The 22,741-nt window shown below is 43.2% G+C and overlaps 1 protein-coding gene across 6 annotated transcripts in view; it reads right to left on the bottom strand.

Moving 5' to 3' along the window:
- Positions 1-4,523: 4,523 nt before the first annotated feature.
- arhgap4b (Rho GTPase activating protein 4b) overlaps positions 4,524-22,741 on the bottom strand; it is a 40,802-nt gene continuing 22,584 nt past the window's right edge. For 5 of the 6 annotated variants that reach the window (XM_058642643.1, XM_058642645.1, XM_058642646.1 and 2 more), the window contains 18 exons: positions 22,219-22,347; positions 21,175-21,396; positions 20,879-20,980; positions 20,588-20,776; positions 19,997-20,081; positions 18,941-18,968; positions 17,761-17,857; positions 16,408-16,468; positions 16,182-16,259; positions 15,114-15,242; positions 13,537-13,642; positions 13,217-13,444; positions 12,611-12,666; positions 11,713-11,884; positions 10,805-10,918; positions 9,512-9,628; positions 7,006-7,108; positions 4,524-6,428 (listed from right to left, as the gene is read on the bottom strand). In XM_058642643.1, coding sequence (XP_058498626.1) covers positions 6,222-6,428; positions 7,006-7,108; positions 9,512-9,628; positions 10,805-10,918; positions 11,713-11,884; positions 12,611-12,666; positions 13,217-13,444; positions 13,537-13,642; positions 15,114-15,242; positions 16,182-16,259; positions 16,408-16,468; positions 17,761-17,857; positions 18,941-18,968; positions 19,997-20,081; positions 20,588-20,776; positions 20,879-20,980; positions 21,175-21,396; positions 22,219-22,347 — 2,223 coding nt within the window. In that variant the 3' untranslated portion in view covers positions 4,524-6,221. Of the gene's footprint in view, positions 6,429-7,005; positions 7,109-9,511; positions 9,629-10,804; positions 10,919-11,712; positions 11,885-12,610; positions 12,667-13,216; positions 13,445-13,536; positions 13,643-15,113; positions 15,243-16,181; positions 16,260-16,407; positions 16,469-16,998; positions 17,027-17,760; positions 17,858-18,940; positions 18,969-19,996; positions 20,082-20,587; positions 20,777-20,878; positions 20,981-21,174; positions 21,397-22,218; positions 22,348-22,741 lie in introns of all 6 variants that reach the window. The other variant, XM_058642647.1, reaches the window with a different exon arrangement.

Here is a 22,741-nt window from a genome sequence, read left to right as displayed (position 1 = left end):
GTAAAATCGGGCCATGATCCGGTTCAGTGTCTTATCATATCCGAGGTGACCCGCCATGGGGTTGTGGTGAGCCGCCTGGAAAATCGTTTCTCGGCGGCTTTTTGGGACTAACAACTGGGAGAGCTCTTCCCCTGTTCGAGTGTCACGACTCACTCTGTATAAACGGTCTTTAACGACAACAAAGTAGGGGTGAGAGAGTGCTGCGTTAGGGTGAACCGGACAACCATCAATTTCCATCACTTGGTCAAAGGCGTGGCGGAGGGTCTCATCCCGAGACTGTGCTAGGGGAAAATCTTCCATGGGCGCCATCTGTGCCCCCCCCCCCGCAGCAGCGTCGGGATGCGGCACCTCCGCCTCACCACTAAGGACAGCACATAACTCACATTTCCCTGACTTACGTGACCGCACCCCCATGGTTTCCCCTGCTAAGCTCGTAAACCCCGGCCAATTTGTTCCCAAAATTAGAGGGTGCGTGAGGCGAGTACTAACTCCAGCCTTTACTCTATGTTTTTTCCCTTTAAAATAAATTTCCAGAGCCACCACAGGATAATCGTGAATATCCCCATGCACACACCTCACCCTCACCCACGATGCCTCTAACAATGCCCCCGGTCGAACCAAGCGCTGATGGATCATGGTCTGTTCACAACCAGAATCCAGCAGAGCTTGATGTGTACCCCCTTGTATACATACCGGTATACGGTACGTCCCTTCCGAACCGGGGGAGGGGGCCGGCGGCCCGGCAACCCGAACCACTTGCCCCACTTCCATGAGCGGGCACTCCGCTCTGATGTGGCCGGGCTGCCCACACCGCCAGCACACCTGCCCTGGCGTCTGAGGAGCCCCCCGGGGTGCCAGGTGATCAGACGCGTAGGCTGGGCCCTGAGGGAAAGACGGCATAGGGTAGTTAGACGACCGGAGCGATGCATGCTCCGGCTGTGTGTGTGTGTGTGTGTGTGTGTGTGGGTGTGGTGCAGGAGCCGATGCCGCTGGGAACCTCCTCCTCGGGGCTGGAGTGGGACGGCTGGCAGGGATCGTCGCTGGCCTGGTCTCCTCCCTCATGCTCCGCCGGGGAAGAGAGAGATGGTCCTCCGCGAGGACGATCGCTGCCTCGATGTTGGCCGGGCGGTGGCACTGGACCCAATTGGCTGTGGACGGTGTAACCCAGCGATGAACTGCTCCAGCGCCACCTGTCCAACGACGTCCTCAGCGGAGTGGGTCCCCGGCTGGAGCCAGCGCCTCGCGGCGTCCAGGAGCTGCTGCGCGTATGCAAAGGGGCGCCCGGCTCCTTCAAAGGAGAGCCCCCTGAACCGCCGCCGGTGTCCCTCCGACGTACTGCCCAGCCGGTCCAGGATGACTCTCCTCAGCTGTGTGTAGTCGTGGCGCGCGGCCGCCGGCAGGCTGTGCGCGGCCAGCTGCGCCACGCCGGTGAGCAGGGGAAGAAGCCGAAGCGCTCTCTCCTCCTCCGGCCACCCACACGCTTCCGCCGTGCCCTCGAAGATGTCCAGGTATGCCTCCGGGTCATCTTCCGCGGTCATCCGCTGCAGGGCGACGGGCGGAGACCGTCCTCGACCGGGCTCCGGGTCGGCGCCGTGGGCAGCCGGGCGTTGCAGCAGCTCCCGCAGGAGAGCACGATCGTCCCGCTGTGACGCCGCAATGTCCGCGAGGAGCTGGGACTGCTGCTGCTGCAGCGTGGTGGTGCTCTCCTGCATCGCAGCGAGGTGCTGAAGGGCCAGCGACAGCGGAGATTGTCCTTCCATGAGTCCCTGTTCAGGCGCCACTGTGAGCTTTTCCCACTCACTGGGGTTCGGGAAGGACGAGGAGGCGGCGTTGAGGGAGTAAATAGACCGGTTTATTGTCAACTCAAAACAATCAACCAAACAAATAAAAAGAAGTCAGCTGTGGCTGCGATGTCAGCGCTCTGCTGCGCTGCGCTGCGCTGCTCTGACTCTCTCTCTCTCTCTCTCTCTGACTTTCCGTGTCTGCGTGCGGACCCAGCCTACTGCAAGAGATCAGAACCAGGTTACAAACATGCTTATATAGCTGACTAATTACCTGATTCTGTCCAGCTGTCTGATCACCGGCTGAGCCACTCCTTCCTTTCCTCCAGCAGCCGTCGCTCTAACCAAGCCCCACTGCCACAGTAACAAATAAAAATCACTCTCAAAGGGAGGAAAAGTATCAACAGAAAATCACTCTATCGAGGAATCACTAGATAAGCAAAAGGCCAAAGTAACAAATTATAATCACTCACTGGGAGGAGACAAAAGGTCTGGGCAAGGTGCCAAATCAAAATCACTCTTCACGAGGAAAAAACTCTGATGGCTCAAAAAGGGACAAAACAAAGTAGCAACTAAGAAAAGCAAAAACCTTACAAACAATTGACGTGGCATGGATTGGCGTGGGTTCTCTGGCATGACAGACAAGACGAACTGACGCAGGGCAGAGGGAAGCACAGGCTATATGTAACTCAAAGTAAATGGGGAACAGGTGGAAACAATCAGGGCGGGGAAGATAATCAGACTGGCAGGAAAACTACAGGGGAAGGGCAAGTTATCTGAAACAAGAGGAAAGAGAGATGTCAAAATAAAACAGGAAGTCACAAAACAAATAGAAGGCAAAACTAAACATAACTTAACACAACTTTCTGGATATGACATCGTCCTTCACCTCAAACCCACACACAGTCCCACGTGAGCAGATAATAGCTTACCTGCACCGGTAAACAAAGGAACAAAGGCCCTGAGCGCACAAACTACAAACTCACAACTCTTACACAGAAATGCAGACAAAACGGGAAAAAAAAAAAAAAAACAGCCGGACGAGCCCCCAATATATCATAACCCGGCTCCTAGGCCACGACATATATGGGAAGGGACGCAATGGATGGCAGGAAAGTAAACAAAATAGACAACTAAACAATAATTTGCAAATATGGAGTGTGTCAGTCAGTGATATCAGCCATGTAAGTGTGGGTGTGTGAAGAATGAAGTGTAGGGTGTTGCGGAGTGAAAACAGAACCAGAATCAAACAAACAAAAGGCCTGCAGCTGCTGGCCGGTGGAAGCGTCAAAACCAGAGAGCCCGAACAGCACTGGGGGAGGGCCTTTTATCCTCTGTTGCGGCAAGGCACAGGTGCTCTAAATTCAGCTGGCTGCCACACCCACACTCTCCCAGGTACCCATAGATCTGCGGGGCAAATACACACGACTCATACCAGCATTTACATGCTTGAGGCTTGGCGTCACAGGAGGAAAAAGGGGGGAAGCTTGCAAGCCTGAGAACACCATCCCAACTGTGAAATACGGGGGTGGCAGCATCATGTTGTGGGGTTGTTTTGCTGCAGGAGAGACTGGTGCACTTCACAAAATAGATGGCATCATGAGGAAAGAACATTATGTGGAAATACTGAAGCAACATCTCAAGACATCAGCCAGGAAGTTGAAGCTTGGGCGCAAATGGGTCTTCCAAATGGACAATGACCCGAAGCATACTGCTTCTGAATCAATCTGGAAACTGCACCCAAGAATGAACCAGACTTGTGCAAGTCCACAATTCTCTTCCTGATATCTTGGCTGATTTATTTTGACTTTCCCATGATGTTACCCAAAGAAGCAGTGTGTTTCAGGTGTGCCTCAAAAAAATAAAATCCACAGGTGTGTCTCTAATTAACTCAAATGTTGTCAATAAACCTATCAGAAGCTTCCAAAGACATGACATCTGCATTTGGGCTTTCCCAAATGGTTTAAAGGCATAATAATCTTAGTGTATGTAAACTTCTGACTTTGAAGAAAATAATAAAAAATTGTCTAAAAAAATCCTTCTCTCATTATTCTGACATTAAGCAAATAGAAATAATTCTGGTAATCCTAACATACCTAAAACAGGAAAGTGATTGTATGATTTCATGTCAGACAGTGAGAAAAAAAGCAATGTGTCCTTTTATATAGTGTATGTAAACGTCTGATTTCAACTGTATGTACGTACACAAACTTTTGTATGTACACACGCACACACACAATTTTATATATACAGTATACACACAATTTAGCAAATTTTAGTATATAGGTTTACGTGCACACCATTTTATATGTATATATATATATATATATATATATATACATACACAAAATGTTGTACATTTTTGTATAGATATGCACACACAATTATACATATATCTCCCAAATTGAGCACATTTTTGTACACACAAAATTTTGCCAATTTTTGTACATATGTATCAGATTTTCTTTAAAAAATATCATATTCATTTTCTCTGTCTTGTATTCAAAGTATTGTGTTTGTTCTACTCCTTATTATACATGATATATATATACTTATTTACTGAATCACTTTTTTCCGTCTCTATTTAATGTCTTTAAACCGGTTTGTTATGAACTGTAACCTTTAACTTCATATCATGTTTTTAAGTGTTTCTACAAAGCACCTTGAATCTGCCCATTTGTATGAAAAAGTTGCTCTAATTTTGTCCGAGCATCAAAGTTTGAAACACACAAAACAATCATCTTGAATTCATTCATCATCTTTATTATTTTTTAACCACATTTACACTTTGACACAGTAAATCTTGTGACATCTTCAGACAGTGATCCAAAAAAACAGAGGTTATTTCATTATTTTATTTATTTTTTTAAATCATAGAAGCAGAATCTGTAAATTTCTATGATTCCAACACTGAAACACGACAGAGAAGAGATGCCATTCATATTTAAAAGAAGATCGATGCACATGGAGTCAAAGGAATGGTTTCATCTCACCACAAATGTCCGGAAACTTATTGGAATGGGACCCGTGGATGGTGCACAGTCGAGTCGGGGGGCGAATGAGACAAGAAAGAGTTTTCGATGGCGGCTCCACAACGTCGCGGTTGCATTCACAGTTTAACCCTCTCTGATCCGGGGGCCATTTTGGCTCTTGAGGCTGTCGTGGGGGGGCACAGTTTCCAGCAGGAGAGGGAAAAAAAATCCACCATAAATCCTGAGTGAAAACAAACTTGCACTAATTCCCTCGAAGCCAAACCTGAGTCAGCTCGTCTCTAACTCTGCTAAAGCCCTGAGATTTGGCCTGAGCTTCAGGCCGTGTGGCACATATGAGCGGGACAGTGTATGTGTGTGTGTGCGCGCGCTAACACGCCGCGAGGATCTACGGATGCCCACTAGGTTCAGAAACAACGCAGCTGTTCAAGCAAGAAAAACGTCACAGGGAAAACATGTATGAAATATAATTATCTGTAAATATACAAAACTTATAGCCAATAAAATAATGTTAGATGTTTTGATTCAACGCTAACAAGGACATAATTATGTCTTATTTTACGTAATATCAATTTTATGTAAGATCAAGCAGAGAAGAAACCTCTCAGGTCATCAGAGGTGAAGTGAATGTTTTGAGTTTGGTGACTGAAGGCCGTTGGTATACTTAGGCGCACAGTGCTGCACAGATTTTATGGAGCCGCGCGCAAAGAGCGCATTAGGTAACAGAATTAAGCCCCGCCCACCAAGCAGAAAAAACATTTCCACAATAGAAGAAGTTGTCGCCGAGGATCGACATCCGAGCCTCGACCTGGCGACCCTCGAACCGGCGGAAACCCCGACTCCTCTGCCCGCTGTCCGAGGGAGCTGTGGCGTCGTTCTCTTCTTCTTTGGTAGGAATGCGTCCGACTCCCTTGCTTGTACCACCACACGATGGTGAAGTGGGATACTACAGGTGTCTGACGCACGAGTATACCAGGGTCTGCATGTGCACGGAAGTATACCACAGGCTTGAGTGAAGGCACTCCTAGGCACAGGCCCCAGATCAGGTTTGTTATTGAAACTCAAACAAACATTGCAAGGAGAGCTGATCTCAGACCTGCCACTAGGGTGCAGCTTCAAGTCTTTTTTCTTGTTGTTTTTTTTTTTTTTAAATGTGTACCATGGCGACCACATTTACACACAAACGTCAGTCTGGCGATGTCACGTCCCTGATTCTCCCCCCAAAAAAACTGCAAAAAGCCTGGTAAACGAAATAAAAAGAGAGGAAGAGACAGGAAAGTAAACAAAACAAAAAAAACTACAGCTGGAAAAACAGACACACTCGACGGACGGTAACACGGCACGGAGACTAGTGGCACTATGATACGCAACTATTATACACGTGTCATAAAAATAAGTTGTCATCGGCGTACGCGCTGAGCGGTAAACCGGTGACTGCAGTCACGGTGTCTCAGTCCACCGGTCTGAAAAGTGCTCGTCCTCTCAGGCCAAACCCGACCTTCTTGCCGGCTGGCGCGGCCTGAGGAAGAGAGGAAGGTAACGAGGAGGAGGCGGGAGCTGAGGTGGCGGCGGGAGCAGCGAGCGGCGGTACCGGGGCGGCAGGCTGCCGCGACAGGAGCTCTTTGAAGACAGAGTTCATCTGACGGCTGATCATCTCCTGAGGAGACATGAAAGGAGATGGGGGAGGGGAGATAATGGCAATCAGTGACCCCTGACCTCCAAGGACACTTCCTGCTGTGGGTGGAGCTACAAAACGTGGTCCAATTGGCCACACATTCTCTGTTCCTGACGCTCTCGTTCTACTGAGAGGTCCACAAGGGGGCGATAGAGGTTCTGCAGTGGAACTTTAAGTCTACGACATCTTAAGAATAGGTTTGACATTTTGTGGCGCTATTCTGCAGCCGAAGTTTAAACTGAAGTGTAACTCACTCACTTTCCTGCACCAAAGTCAGCATTTTAGCCCATATCTGCCCCCGTGTGGTGAGTTTGGGTCACTCTAGTCAATCTGAACAAAGGATTTCAAACCCTGAAGTGAACGATTTACGTAGGAATAAAAAAGAAAACTCCAGTTTCGTCAGAAAAGTTTGATAAAGTTTGATAAAGTTTTACATTTTTTTTTTTATTAGATTAACATTTTGTTTGGTGGCTATAATCTGAAAATATCACATGACTTAATGTGTAAAATTATAACTAATGGTTGGGATTTTAATCCGTGACACATCTGAAGCACTAACCTTGTCCACTACGGTTCTGTCCGCCTGAATGAAGGGAGGCCTGTCCGGGGGTTTGAAGTTGCCCTGTCTCAGCGTGTCCAAAGTATGTCTTCTCTCCTGAGACCTGGAGGACACACACACACAATTATATCTTTGTTCACTTCTCTTTCTCGTGTGGTTGTTTTTGTTTGTTTGACTTCTTTCAACTTGTATCAGTTGTGTTAATTTTCTATGCACTAATTTACTATGTTTCTTTCGCGAGGCCCTCTCAGCCACCACCCTGCCAGCAGGTGGTGCTATGCCCTTGACTCAGTTTATGTGCTGAGTCTTCTGGCCGGGTCTCATGTCACGTGTGAAGTTTTGTGCAGATTGTTCAATGTACGGTAAAGTTACAGCCCACTTCCTGTTTCGTGGCGCATGGTCGGAAGACAGACAGACAGACAGACGACTTTATTAATCCCTTTGGGAGGTTCCCTCGGGGAAATTAACAGCTCCAGCATCCACACACAGCACTGTTAAAAATAGAGAATAGAATAAAATAAGATAAGAATAAAAATATAAAAATGAAAGTGACCCATGCTATATATATATATATATATATATGTATGTATACCTACATACACACAACCCATGTATATATATATATATATATATATATATATATATATATATATAAATATATACATACGTACATACTGTACATACATGTATACATATGCACACATATATATATATATATATACACATACACATACATACATACATACATACATACACACACACACACACACACCTACAGTTACCCCGTAATGCCCAGGGTTTTATTGCACATGTCTTTATGGTTTTATTGCACATGTTATTATGTTATTGTTGTGGTTGTTGTTTGTTTAGTTCGTACTGTTTGTTTTGTTTGCCCTCCCCCCCCCAGTGAGGAGTTGTACAGTTTGATGGCCCGGGGGACAAACGAGTCCCCCAGCCTGTTGGTCCTGTACTTTGGGAGGAGCAGCCTGTTGCTGAGGCTTCTGTGGCTCCTCTGGCTGCTGATGACAGTGTGCAGAGGGTGGCTGGCATTGTCCAGCCTCATTCCTACCACAGAGCCGGCCCGCCTGATGAGTTTTTCCAGTCTGTGGAAGTCTGCCTTAGTTGTGCTCCCGCCCCAGCACACCACAGCGTGGGAGAGAACACTGGCAACCACAGCCTGGTAGAACATCCACAGGAGCTTCTTGCAGATGTTGAAAGATCGTAGCCTCCTCAGGTAGTGCAACCTGCTCTGGGCCTTCTTGTACAGATGCCTTGAGTTGCTTGTCCAGTCCAGCTTGTTGTCCAGTCACAGCCCAAGATATTTGTAGGTCTGAACGACCTCCACCTCCTCTGCTCCTATTAGAACTGGTCTCGAACTGGGTCTGTCCCTCCTGAAGTCGATGACCAGTTCCTTGGTCTTTGAGGTGTTGAGCTGCAGGTTATTAATGCGGCACCAGACAACAAAGTTCCTCACCAGGCTCCTATATTCCTCTTCCTCTTCATTGTCTCTGATACACCCCATGATGGCCGTGTCGTCTTCAAACTTGAGTTGTAGCAGAAGTCTGCAGTGTACAGAGTGAAGAGGATGGGAGACAGCACAGTCCCCTGAGGAGCTCCGATGTTGCTGACCACCGTGTCAGACGTGATGTCCTTCAGCCTGACATACTGTGGTCTGTCTGTGAGGTAGCTGGAAATCCAAGCAACCAGGCAGGGGTCCACTCGCATTCTGGTGAGTTTTTCTTTTAGTACAAGGGGCTGGATGGTGTTGAAGGCACTCAAAGTCCAAAAAGAGGATCCTGACTGTGCCACTTCCCTTGTCCAGATGTGAGTGGGCTCGGTGTAGGAGGTAGAGAATGGCATCATCTACACTGACCTCTGCCCGATAGGCAAACTGTAGAGTGTCCTCAGCGTGCTGTACCTGAGGCCTGAGGAGGTTGAGGAAGAGCCGCTCCAGAGTCTGGAGCGCCGAAATTCCGACGGTTGCCGTGGCCACGCCCTTTTGAATCTGCAACACCCCATGCTAACTCATCCTCAATGATGTGTCGAGGACAAATTTACACTTTTTTTTATGTTGGTGCGATTAACGCGCTGAGGCGTGTTCGCAAATCGCCAAGATGGACGAAATTGGACCAAATTTCAAAAATGTCCGACTTCCTGTTGAGTTGACGTCATGGTCCCAATGGACTTTTTTGTTCGTGTTGGGATGTGATAAGTTTTAACTAAGTTTCGTGAAATTTGGTGCAACTTAATTTCGACTGTGCCTACCGGGGTTTCACCTTTGGGGGGCGCTACTGAGCCATTTTGCACGACTTTTAAGTTTTTCCCTAATAATATAATTTTTTTTTTTGCCAGTTCTGCTGCGTCCGTTTTCACCGGCGTTTAGTGCCTCAAAAATGAACACCACTGTGTGTGTGTGTGAGTAGTATAGATATGATCGGAAAGTTTTGCTCATTCTCCTGAACTCACTTCCTCACTTGAGTGTGTGTGTGCGTGTACGGACTCTTACACTGGCAGGTGTCGTGTAGCCGGAGAGGTCGGCGGCTGCTGCTGCTTTCCACTTGGGCTCCCTTCACTTCCTCTCTGTCGCCCCGGCAACGAAGCACTGTCGCTGTTCACTCGCATCCTGTCGGGGACAGACAGAGGAAACGGGGGTGTGTTGCTCTGTAACTCTCTCTCTCTCTCTCTCTCTGTGTGTGTGTGTGTGTGTGTGTGTGTGTGTGTGTGTGTGTGTGTCCAGGTATTACTAATGTTGTGGGGATCTAAACCTGTTTACACAGTCACATTATGGGGACTTGTCTTCCTTGTGGGGACAAAAAGCAAGTCTCCATAATGTAAATTACTGCATTTTAAGGTGAAGATATGTTTTAAGGTTAGGTTGAGGTCAGTAGTAATTGTGGTTAAGGTTAGAGTAAGTCTCCAGGAAATGAATGTAAGTCAATGCAATGTCCCCTCAAGTCATGAATGTTGAACGTGTGTGTGTATGTGTGTGTGTGGTCCAGGTATAACTCACGTTGTGGGGACCTAAATCTGTCACATTATGTAGACGTTGTAGTAGAAGTTATGGTTATGGTCATCGGAAGTCGTGTTTCTTGTATTTATATCTTTGTGAGGTCCACAAAAACATAAAAACCCTATCTTTAAACATCTTTAAAGGACCTTCTTCAGGGCCAAGACCTGGTTTAAGGGGGTAAGGGGCTAGGGAAAATTGATTATGTCAATGATGTGTCCTCACAAAGACATAAAAAGAAGTGTGTGTGTGTGTGTTCAGACTAGTATGTCTGCCTTTGTGAGGACCAGAAAAAACGTACAAACTATAGGAGGCGAGGACATTTTGTCTGCTCCTCACAAGTTTAAAGAGCTCTTCAGGGGGTGAAGACTTGGTTTTATGGGTTAGGGTTTTTACATTAGGCTCAGATTAAGATTTAGGATTAGGCTTTTTTAGTTGTCATAACAGGGATGAGGAGAGTCTTTATGGAGACCAAACACTTGGTCCTATTGAGGCAGAACCTAATTTCTGAGAAACTGGTTTAGTTTTTTAGGGCTAAGATTTAAATTGAGGGTAGGTTAAGGTAAGGGGTTTCAGGCATTGGCTGGTTATGGTTAAGGCTTTTGGGGACATGGCCCATATTTGTGGAACAGTCCTCCTGAAGATCTGAACGCAGAGAAACTCGAGTACTTGCTTTTTTTAGCATTTATAAATGCTTTTAATAACATGGTGTTTTTTCTGTCTATTTTGTCAGTTTTATTGAGATTAGTAGTGTGTGTGTGTGTGTGTGTGTGTGTGTATGTGAGTGTGTACCGCGTTGTGTTCTCCGTCTGTGCGTCTTCCACTGTCAGGTTACCAGTGCTTCCTCCTCCTCCTCCTCCTCCTCCTCCTCCACCTCCTCCCTCATCTCGTTTGCCTCGCTCTGACCTGAAGAAGAAGAACACAGAGATCTGATGAGCTTCTGTTTCATTACACAAAGAACAAACAGTACAAGTTTAAATAAAAGTGTGAGGTGAAGACAAAGTGTTTTTCTTTAGTTCTTTGAGTTATAATAAAGTGGGTGGACAAAATAATCCAAAGTTTAACAGCAGTGTCTCTCTGTGGATGTTTAACTGCTGAGTCAGAGTGACTTTGTGTTATTTTGTCCACCTGCTGCACGAGAAACGACTCGAGTCACTGTTTACCGTGGAAAACATGAAAATAAATAATAAGTTTTTCATTAAACAGTTCCAAGAACTCGGCTCCAGTTAAAAGTGTAACTAAACCTTTAAACTACTGTTTTTTCAGGTAAAAACCTGAGTATCTGAATATTTACTGATGTTGTTGATTGATCCAGGTCCAAATCTTTACAGTGTAGTGTAAAGTATTTAATACAGAGGTCTCAAACTCAAGGCCCGTGGACCACATGTGGCCCCCACACAAGTTAATCTGTCAAATTTTTTAAATTTTTGTATTATATCGTTCCATGTCAAAAACAAACACTTTTAAGTTGAAATTCTGTGAAATATTGTCACAAATTGTCGTTTTGATATGATAATGGGTCCAGAAATGATTGTTAGGTTCACGACGAGTTCAGTAAAGTAAAATTATTTTATTATTTAACTTAATATTTTTTATTTTTTTATATTAACTAAAGAAAAAAAAGTTATATTTCATCTTATTCTCTGGCATTGAAAGAGTCGAGTTCGCGTTTGTGGTCAAAGCAGAGAGACGTCGCTCACCCGTCCAGCACGCTGATGTACTTGTGGGGGATGAGACCTTTGACTCCTCCCACCTCGCCTCTCCACCAATCACAGGAGGCCTTGCTGTGGAGGATGAGAAGCTCTCCCTGTTTGAACGACAGCTCGGCCGGAGACCGGGCCACATAGTCGAACATGGCCACTGCCTCCCACTCTGCACACACACACAAACTTGTTTTTACATCCTAGTGAGGACACATCATTGACATAATGAACTCTCTCGCCTCTTACCCTTACCTTAACCATCACAACTAAGTGCCTAACCTTAACCTAAACCCATTTCTAACCCTAACCCTAAAACCAGGTCTTAACAATGAAAAAACCCTTTAAAGACAGGTTTGTATGTTTTTCAGACCTCACAAAGACATTAACGTCTTCTTTTTATTTATTTAATTAATTAATGAATGAATGAATGAATGAATTAATTAATTAACTTTGTTATTTGATCATGTTCTGATAAATTAGACTTAAACATAACGCAGGTTAACTGTAGAGAAAAAACTAAATGGCTCTCACAAAAAAAGTGACAGTTTGATTTTTTTAACGTGTTTTTTGCAAAAACCAATTCAGGTGCCAATGAGGTCATAAGGTCAGTCAGTCACAAGTTGGTGTTATTTGAATTTAAAAGTGTGATCACAACAAATTACACATCAACTGGTTTGAACAAAAACACAGTGTGAGTCGAGTTTAATTTTTTTGTTTAATTTCGGACATTGTGGTTGAGTTAAGGGCTAATTGCGGTTAGGTTAAGGTTAGGTTTAAGCATTAGCTACAGTTAAGATGTGGGTTAAGGCCTTGGCTTGTTGGCTGTCCAAATGCATCTTAAAATGAAATAGAAATCCAAGAATGTGTGTGAGTTGTTATGCTGTACTGAACTCACCGTCTTCACTGGGCAGAGGCTCGGTCTCTCCGTCTCCCTCCTCTGTGATCGGTTCACTGTAGAAAAGAAGTAGAAAAATCAAAGTCGAGTGTCTTTCCTTTCCTCACTTTGCTTTACTTTCTCTGACTTTACATACGATGTAATAACCTTCAAACCATCAAATCTCAGATTAAAAACCACGTGAATTTAAGATTTGGTTTGATCAGTCAACATGTAGAATAACAGTGATCTTCTCAGCTATGTCTTAAATTCTTAAATTCTTAAAACACATGACAGTTTTTCTAATGAACTTTCACAAACTTTTAGTTATTTTTCCATCATATTTAACCATATTTCCATGATTTTCCATGCCTCGGAAACAATCTCACTAATCATAATTGATGAACCTGTATTAACCTGTATTATATTCTCGATTAATAGATAAGTTGTTTGGTCCATAAAGTGTCAAAAAAATGCTGAAAAATTTTCATCAGCTTTTCCCAATGTAAATAATAATGATCTCAAATGTCTTATTTTGTGCGAGAGCAAAAGAAATCCTGAAAATATTCACATGTAAGAAGAAAACCAGAGAAATTGTTTTAAAAACTGATCCACGACTTGTCTCACCAGTACTCCTGCTCCAGGGTCATGTGCTTCTCGTAGACGGGGCCCGGCTGCTCTGATTGGCCGGGGTAGATGGCGTCGTGTTGCAGGATCATGGTCTTGATGAGGTCGTTGACCTGTGGTTGCCTAGCGACCGCGTCGTCGGACTCCAGCCCCCTCAGCAGGCTCGGGCCGAAGCAGACGGCCAGGTTGTACGGCTGCATCATGTTCTCGTCGCTGTACTGAGACACACTGGGGGACAAAAATAAACAAAGATGTTTTACAGTCAGAGAACATGTGTTGTTGTTGTTGTTGTTGTTGTTGTTGTTGTTGTTGTGTCTTACTGATTGAGGAAAGCGAAAAGGTAACGCATCACGATGAGAAGCGGCCGTGGGAAAGTGGAGATGATCACTTTGATCTGAGCGGCTTTCTCTGACTCGTCTTCAATTTCTGAGCAGGATATTTAAAGAAAGGAAGAGGAAAAACAATTAAATTCAGCTCAATTTAATTCAATATACTTTGTCTGAGACTCGTGCTGTGCATATTAATGCCCTCACAGCACAATAAAAGCAATAACAGTAACAATCGTGACATAATGAAGGCACTGACAGAGCAACAAGTGTTAAAAACACCATTTAAAACCAGAAATTATACATGATTCAGTCACTGACATTGACACTTCAGATATTACTATAATCAATACAAGAGCAAATGCTGTGACAGAAGTCTTGAGACATTTACTTCATTTTTACTCATCTGGAATTAATTAAGAATTTACAACAGGTACATGTTTTTATTCTGTTTTTGACTCATTTTTAACGACTTAAAAGTGTCCTACAGACAAAAGTTTCCTCATATTTTCCCAGATTACACGTCAAAAATAGTCTTTAGTCCACAGAAATGACTATTTTTGAAGAACACCCAGTTTAAATTAAATGCTAATTTGTCAGTTAACTAACTTCTCTTTGAACTATTAATGTAAGAACATCAAATGTTCAAGTTATTCTGGGTTGGTAGGAAGGTTTTTGTCAAATTGGATGTGGGATTAAACCTGTGGTCGCTTTAAGAGCTTCAAATGAAAACATGACTAGCATCGCAGCTGCTGAGCTAACATGACGGTTGGCTTTTTACTGTATGTCATTATATGTAAATGTAGTCATTTTTAAACTCATTAAAATTTGGCTAACTGGTTTTTAATCCACATTTCCATGGCGTGATAAACACATTTTTCGAGAACCCTAAACTTAACTTTAGTTAGCTAGGAACTGGTTATGTTCGGCCTCATTAGGACCAGGTTTTGGTCACCATGAGGACTGATAAGGTCAGTGTTTGTGTCAGAAAATGCAGAAAGGGAAAAAGGCAATAAACACAAGAACTATCAACTGAACCTTTTGTTTGTGGAGAAAAGAAGACATCTGAGGACATCTTCATTTCCAGGTTTTTAGAAACATTTTTCAATATTTTCTGACATTTTCCAGAAGAAACAAGTACTCTCAGAACCAGTTCCTCAGAAATGTTCAGCCTTATTAGGACCAGGTTTTTGTCTCCATGAGGACTACAGCTTTATGACAAAATGTCCTAAAGAGGAAATAAATACAACACAGTAGGGTTGCATCGATTCATTAATTAACCAAATATTTTGATAATCGATGAATCGGTAATTTTTTCAATAATTACAACAAGTTTTCAGATTTTCCCGCTTCTTAAACGTGAATATTTTCTAGTTTCCTTGCTCCATTTAACAAATAAATCATTAAAACATCATCATGTCCAGGCTTGAGAAACACTGATCAACATTTTTCCACATTGTCTGACATTTCAGGAAATTACGAAATTATGAAAATAATCGTCAGTTGCAGCCCTAGAACACACACACACACACACACACAGATGGAGAAGTTAGATGAGGGCGGGTTCTTACGGACACACTCCAGCAGCTGTGAGTAGCTGTCGTACGGAAAGAGAGGAGGTTCAAGACCCCTGAAGTAAAGCTTCAACACACCGGCCACAGAGTCCAGGTCACACTCACTGTCTGACAGCGGATCTTCACCTGCAGACAGGTTCACACACACAAACACAATTCATTTACCGTCTTTTTTAAACACAATGTTGGTGAATGATGATGTGAGTTTATAGGTTTTAATCATTTGAAATATTACAGTTTTAATACTTTAGTTCAGCGGGGGGTCTATACGGGGGTCAACTTTTTAGAGATGGCAAACTATTGTGACCTAAATGCATATTTTTTAGTAAATTCTAAGACCAACACAGACTTGCTTTAGGTGATTTCCTTTTAGAGAAAGTCCTAGACATCTTAGAAAAAATACCTTTGCATTACAATTTAATTTCCTTTACAGGGTTGGTTCAGTGTTTTTTGAAGCACTGACAATCACACGGGCTAGTGTGCATTTGTTCTTGCCATTAGACAACTTTTGTAAGTTTGTAATCCACTCTCTCCCCTGAACCAAAGTCCATAGAGAAAATCCTCAATTTTACATCACAGCACACAGGAGTTATTGATCCACTGCTGCCTCCATCAGTGAGTTCAAATGTGTTATCTTGCGACTTCTCTGTTTGAAATCCTTTGTTTGGATTTAAATAATGCACACAAATTGACCAAACATGGCAGGAGACAGACCAACAGCTCCTGTGTCCACATGTGATAAAAGGCTGATTTTCTTCTATGGACTTTGGTGTGAGAGATTGTGTTGTTCACAAACGTAGTTTTCTTGTCGGAAAAGACGGTCAGTTGTGGAAATCTCGTTCTTAAGATATTGTAGACTTAAGCTGGTACAGATTTCATCAGGCAAGTCTTTTATTTGGGCACTAAAAATGTCTTGTTTGAGGGTTTTCAGTTAGTGTCCGAGTCCTGAAGTCAGTGTGACGATACCGAAAAATAAAGACACTTCTGAAAACTGATCTATCCCTTTAAAGTTGTTCTGTATAAACGTTTGTAAAGACCAGAAACACAACGTGATGAACTACGTACCTCTTTCAAATGCATCTCTAATGTGGTTGACCTCCCTCTGTGACCCAGGAACTCGGAATATTCCCTCATGGTGGAGACCTGTCACACACACACACACACACATTTATATGATAATCATGTTAAACAAACAAACACACACACACACACACACACACACGCACACTTTCTCTGGCACCACAACACACTCTCAGCCGGGCTTAGAGCAACGTCATAAACACCGACTCACCGTGAAGGTTTATGAAGCGGATGCAGCTTTCAACCACCACAGGAATCTGCTGCCCAGAGCTCTGGAGAAGAAAGACGATTAGATGGAGGGAGAGGAGGAAAAGGGAGAGGAGAAGAGAGGGATGGAGACAGAGGAGTGGAGGGAGGAGAGCGGCGCAAACAAAGAAACTGTCATTGCAAGAAGGTGAAGTGTGTAGCTGTGAGAGGAAAAAACAGCACATCAGCAGCAGAGTGCTGTAAACAGAGCAGGGGAATATCACTGTGAGTGGACCACAACATAAGATTTATTTTTCTTTGCATCTGTATTATTGCACTGGACTGTGCAAGAGTAAGAACATTAAAAAAAAATGTTTCAAAGGCTTTTAAAGGTCCAGGGTGTAACATTAAGGAGGATTAATTGGCAGTAATGGTATATTCTACACATAAATGTGTTTGTATAAAAGTATAATTGCTTTGAAATTAAAATTGTTCGTTTTTCATATCCTCAGCCTAACTTTTCTTTCTATCTATCTATCTATCTATCTATCTATCTATCTATCTATCTATCTATCTATCTATCTATCTATCCATCATCGCTTATGGGGATCAGTACCTGTGTTCGAGACATTCGCCTCCTTCTTCTGCAGGAAGCAAAGCACGGGCAGGAAAAGAAAATACATCAGTGGTTAGAGAGAAAAAAAACACAGAGCCAGAAAAAAGAGGAGTAAAGGTTTAGAAGCAGAGAGGAGAGAGGAGAACGTAAGCTCACGAGACACACAGAGAGAGGATACTCGGTGGACGAGAGAGGGGGCAGCAAAGAGGACAGTTGAGCTTTTTTAATCCCTCTTAAGAGACGAGGAAAAGATAAAAATGTGAATGTGAGAGGAGAGAAAGTCTGAAGGCAGCAGCAGCAGCAGCAGCAAACACACACACGCCACATGTGAGGAGACTCTGTTCTTCATTGTGACAGGGTTTTCAACCCATGGTTCTCAAACTGTGGTACGCATGCCTCAGAAATACTGTTCTACTGCGTAAACCAGGATATGTGATCGGAGTGGAGCTGACCAGAGTGTGTAGAAAATCCGATCTCTTGCTCCATCTTGATCTGTGTGACGTATATGTGAGGAAGAGGAGGATGATGATAATTCTGCCTCCTGTGGCTTCGCTCGGTCTGTTTACACCACTGTGTTTTAAACGTTGTGACAATGGTGTTGGTTCGTATAAAAGGTTTGAGAACCACTAGTGTAAATCCCTTCTTTGGAGGGTTGAACAGCAGCGCATCACGGTGCAGGAAGCAAATAAAACAGGATTATTAATATGAATAGGATTGAAGTGTGTGTCTGTGTGTGTGTGTGTGTGTGTGTGTGAGTGTTACCTGTATGTAGGAGACTATGTCTGTGGTGAAGAGTGTGTGGCAGAATTGGGAAACAGGCCTGGACTTCCGAATACGCACTGAACGAGCACATTGCGCTCTGGGAAATATAATAAGGGGGAAAATATAAATATATAAACAAACAAACAAACAAATAAATAAATGCATGAGGCCATTTGTGTTAATACTGGAGATCCACTTGTGTTTTTGCAAATTTGGCAATTTAACTCCACACAAAGTTTAAGTAGTTAAAGTAAAAAAAAAAAAAATTACTAGTAAAAGAAATGTTTTTGTGCCTCTGCTGATCTACATAGTCCTGGATTTTAAAGATCAAAAGATCGAGTACTTGTATAAAAAACACATGTAGATTATATTATTTAGATTTAATTAATTATTTGCCACTTTATCTCACAGTTAAATATCCTTTTTTTGACTGTAAGCCAAAGTTTGTTAACCACTCACTCTCCCACACACAATTCCATAGAGAAAATCAGTGTTTTTAGCTCGCAGAAACACAGAAGCTGCTGTCTACTGCTGCCTCGTGTGGTCACTTTGTGTCACTGACATAAACCTGAAAGAAGGACTTCAGATGCCAAAGTCACAAAATAATAGATTTTAATTTACTGATTGAGGCAGCAGTGGATCAACAACCCCTGTGTGCTGTGATGTTAAAATCGATGATTTTCTCTATGGACTCTGGTGAAGGAGAGTGTGACGTTTACAAACTTTAGTTTCCAGCCATAAAAAGCTGTTTTACTATGAGACACAGCAGCAATTATTGTATATTTGTAAGATATCAAAGACTTGAGTGGGTATAGATTTTATTAGTTGAGTGTGTGAGCTAGGGGGCGCTAACCAAAAAAAAAAAGAATCAGTGTGAGGTCACAGCATCAACATGTAATCAGTCTTTCTTTTAAGTCTAAGTCAATTGAAAGGATTCTCTTCCAGTTAACATGTTGTGATGAGATCTGTGAGGTCACGGTCTAACCATGTCTCCCTTGAGTGCAGACGAGTGTTTGTGACAATTGTCTCGGTCACTGAGGAATGAAAAAAATAACAAACAAATATCTCAAAGTGAATTAATGTTTGGTCTCTTTCCTCTTTCCCTCGTCCTCTGTGCTCTCTCCATGTCTCTGTGCCTCTCTCTCTCACACTCTCTTTATATTCTCAGTGCTGTGTTTACCTGGAGGGGTCACTGTCGACAGCCTCGGCTGAAAGAAACAAAGGAAAAACAAAAACAAGTCGGAGAGTAAAGTTTGGTCTGTGGATGCTGTGGTGAGAATATTGAACAAGAGCAGAGCGACTGGTACACAGACGTTTTTCTCGGCTCCACCTGCTGAGAAAACTGAAGACTCTTAATAAAAGTCAACGCACACATTTTAACTCTGGTTTACACTGCACTCACTGAATCTTATCCTCAAATTTAACATTTCATCCTGGTACAGCTCCCTCTCCACCAGACAAAATATCTATCTATCTATCTATCTATCTATCTATCTAGAAAGCTAGCTAACTTTATCTTGCCAGGTAGCTAACTAACCAGCATGTTTCTATCCATCTAGCTAGCTAGGAAGTGAGCTAACGTTATCTTTCTATCGATGGCCAGGTAGCTAGCTAACTAGCATATTTCTATCCATCTAGCTAGCTAGGAAGTGAGCTAACTTTATCTTTCTATCAATGGCCAGGTAGCTAGCTAACTAGCATATTTCTATCCATCTAGCTAGCTAGGAAGTGAGCTAACTTTATCTTTCTATCAATGGCCAGGTAGCTAACTAACTAGCATATTTCTATCCATCTAGCTAGCTAGGAAGTGAGCTAACTTTATCTTTCTATCAATGGCCAGGTAGCTAACTAACTAGCATATTTCTATCCATCTAGCTAGCTAGGAAGTGAGCTAACTTTATCTTTCTATCAATGGCCAGGTAGCTAACTAACAAGCATATTTCTATCCATCTAGCTAGCTAGGAAGTGAGCTAACTTTATCTTTCTATCAATTGCCAGGTAGCTAACTAACAAGCCTATTTCTATCCATCTAGCCAGCTAGGAAGTGAGCTAACTTTATCTTTCTATTAAGGTAGCTAGCTAACTCGTTCTATCCATCTCTCCAAAATGCTTAACTTCAGTATGGACTTATGGAACAACATGAATGGTCTGTTTCTCCGATCTAAATTTGCATTAACCACGTGCAAATTGCAACGTGGATAATGTCGGCATTGGTGAAGAACTTAAGTGACGTTACCTTTCTGTATGGCGTCGTGGAGAAGGTCGTGTTTGGCTTGAAGTTTGGAGGTGAGAGAACTGCTGGTGAGGAACTCCTTCACTTTCTGTGGATTCAAAAAACAGTGTTGTGTTTCACCCTCAAACGTGGCGTTGCTTTATTTAGAGAGACAGGAAACTTACATTTGTAAGCGACTCACTCTCCCACACCAAACCCCATAGAGAAAATCAGTGATTTTAACTTCACAGCACACAGGAGCTGATCCACTGCTGCCTCCGTCAGTAAATTTAAACGTTTTAATTTGATTTAACCTCAGTGACAAACTGAGGAAACAAGGCAGCAGTAGACCGGACGTTTCCCTGCCTCCGCACACTAAACATGATGATTTTCTCTATGGACTTTGGCGTGGGGGAGCGAGTGGTTTATAAACTTCATTTTCGAGTCAGAAAGTGACATAAGGTGGCAAACACACTCTTCAGATGGATTTTATTAGGTGACCCTTTTGTTAAGTGAAAAAACCACATAACAAATAACAACTGAAAGCCTGTGAATTTTGTAAGTATGATATTTTTCAGAGATTAACAGCAGCATTTATTGTTTTCTTGAACTCACTGTGAAATAATACGTCTCTGTCTCCTGCTGATTGGCTCGACGCTTGGCAAGGGCAAGTTTCGGGGCAGTGGCGCTTCCTCCAGGCGGCTCGTGCGATTGGCTGCTGGGCACATCGGGGGAGGGGCCAGGGTCGCTATCGCACATATTGTCCAGCAGAGCTGTGAGCGTGGCTTTGAGTGTTTTACTGATCTGAGAAGAAGAAGTGAAAAAAATGTTCGGTTCATTAAGTTCTTCAATCGAAGTATTATAAAAAATATAAATATATAAATAAATAGTTTTTAATTATCTGACCTCCTCAGTTTCCAAGGTAACGGCAGCGAGTCGAGACTGAAGCTGCTGGAACCTGGTCTCCAGCTCGTACCTCACCTGACTCTCCGCGCTTACCTCACACACCTGCAATACACAAAATGGTACGGCCATTTAAATTTAAACCATTATATTTTTTTGTCAATTCACAAACTTTCAAGGACTTCAAGGACCTGTGGGAACCCTACAAAAGTCAGCACTGCAGACACTGGTGGCCGTGTCATCGAAATACTGGCCACATTTTGCGATACATTTGAATAAAAAACAGTTTCTAAGTTCACCTGGTCGCCTTCATGCGGATGGTAGTTGAACCTGAACGGGAGACAGAAGGCGGAGTCGTGTTGCTGTAGCAGTGCATCCCTGTCCCCGCTCTGGTCCAGCGACGTCACCGCCGCCTCCAGCTGCTTGAGCCCCGTCTCCTCCGTCTTCTGAATGCGCCACCTGCTGGCCAGATAGCACTTCATCGCCCTGTCCACGGACTGATGGAAACCGAGGTCGCAGCACTGCCCGTGAGAGGGAAGAAGAAGAAGAAGAAGTAGAAAAGAAGAAGGATAATAAGGAGGAGTGAAAGCAAAAGCAGGAGGTGAAGAAGAAAGAGGAAAGAGGAAAGAGACCATGAGAAATCAACACACTTCTGCTTCTTCTCCCCATGAAAACATTTTCTTTATCTTTGGGAAATTAACACGAACATACAGGATCTGACAACCACTTCAAACTGCAACAAGGAAAACAGTGGGTTTATCGAGTTTAATCCACTTTGCAATAATAGATTTTAGCAGCGCAGCTCTCCGGTCCTGATGCTTATCTTCAGATAAACACTGACAGACTGACAGACAGACCTATCCTTTCATTTGTGTCAAGTGACGCGAGGAAATGTCTCCATCTGTGAAACTGACACGTGTTCTCTCGTTTAGGACACGTCCACGTCATTCTGTTTATACTATTCTACACGTAAAGATATGTGTGATTGAGGTCAATCTGAACAAAGGATTGCAAATGCCGAAGTCACAAAAATAACACATTTCAATTTACTGGTGGAGGTAGAAGTGGATGTGAATGCGTGCGTCTCTGTGATGTAAAATTGCTGATTTTCTCTATGGAGTCTGGTGTGGGAGAGTTAGTGGTTTATAAAGTGACACAAACTTTAATTTGAAGTCAAAATACTCCGGCTTTCTAGCTGCTTTCTATTGTAGCAGGCATAGAATGTGTTAGTCTTCATATAACAGCCGAAATGTAGCAAATAATGAAAAAATGAATTACTTAACGTCAGTAACGAGTTATGGAACAACACAAATCTTTACAAAAAACACGATGAGGAAACTCACGTCGATGAGAGTGCTCACGTCCTGCAGGTAATACTTGTTCATGGCCGCGTTAGCCGCCGCCAAATTCAGCAGGTAGTCGTTACGAGCCTTGGTGCATTTCAGCTGAGTCTCCTGCACTCTGCCGTGCCTCTGCACACACACACACACACACACATCACTGTCACCATTATCCTGATTAAAATAACTGAGATTCACGATGTTATTTTTTAGATCCTTGAATTTAGCTTACGTAAAAAGAAACAGATAAACAAATGTTATTAATGTTACACACTTTAAATCTATAAAACAGTAATTATTGCACTGAAACAGAATAGAGTGGAATAGAACAGTTTCCCAAACATTCAAATCGTGACCCAAATCACCTTATAAATCATGACAAAAGCAAATGACTTGATTTTATGTGTATGATTATTATTATTTAAAACATTAAGGTTTTGGGAAATGTGTTGCTAATTTTTTTGGGGAGACCCTAAAACAATATCCCACGAGCCATCTTTGGGCCGCAACCCAGTCTTCGGTAATC

The sequence above is a fragment of the Solea solea genome, chromosome 11 (assembly GCF_958295425.1).
Source record: "Solea solea chromosome 11, fSolSol10.1, whole genome shotgun sequence".
Taxonomy (NCBI): Eukaryota; Metazoa; Chordata; class Actinopteri; order Pleuronectiformes; family Soleidae; genus Solea; species Solea solea.
This window is presented reverse-complemented; position numbering and strand designations above follow the sequence as displayed.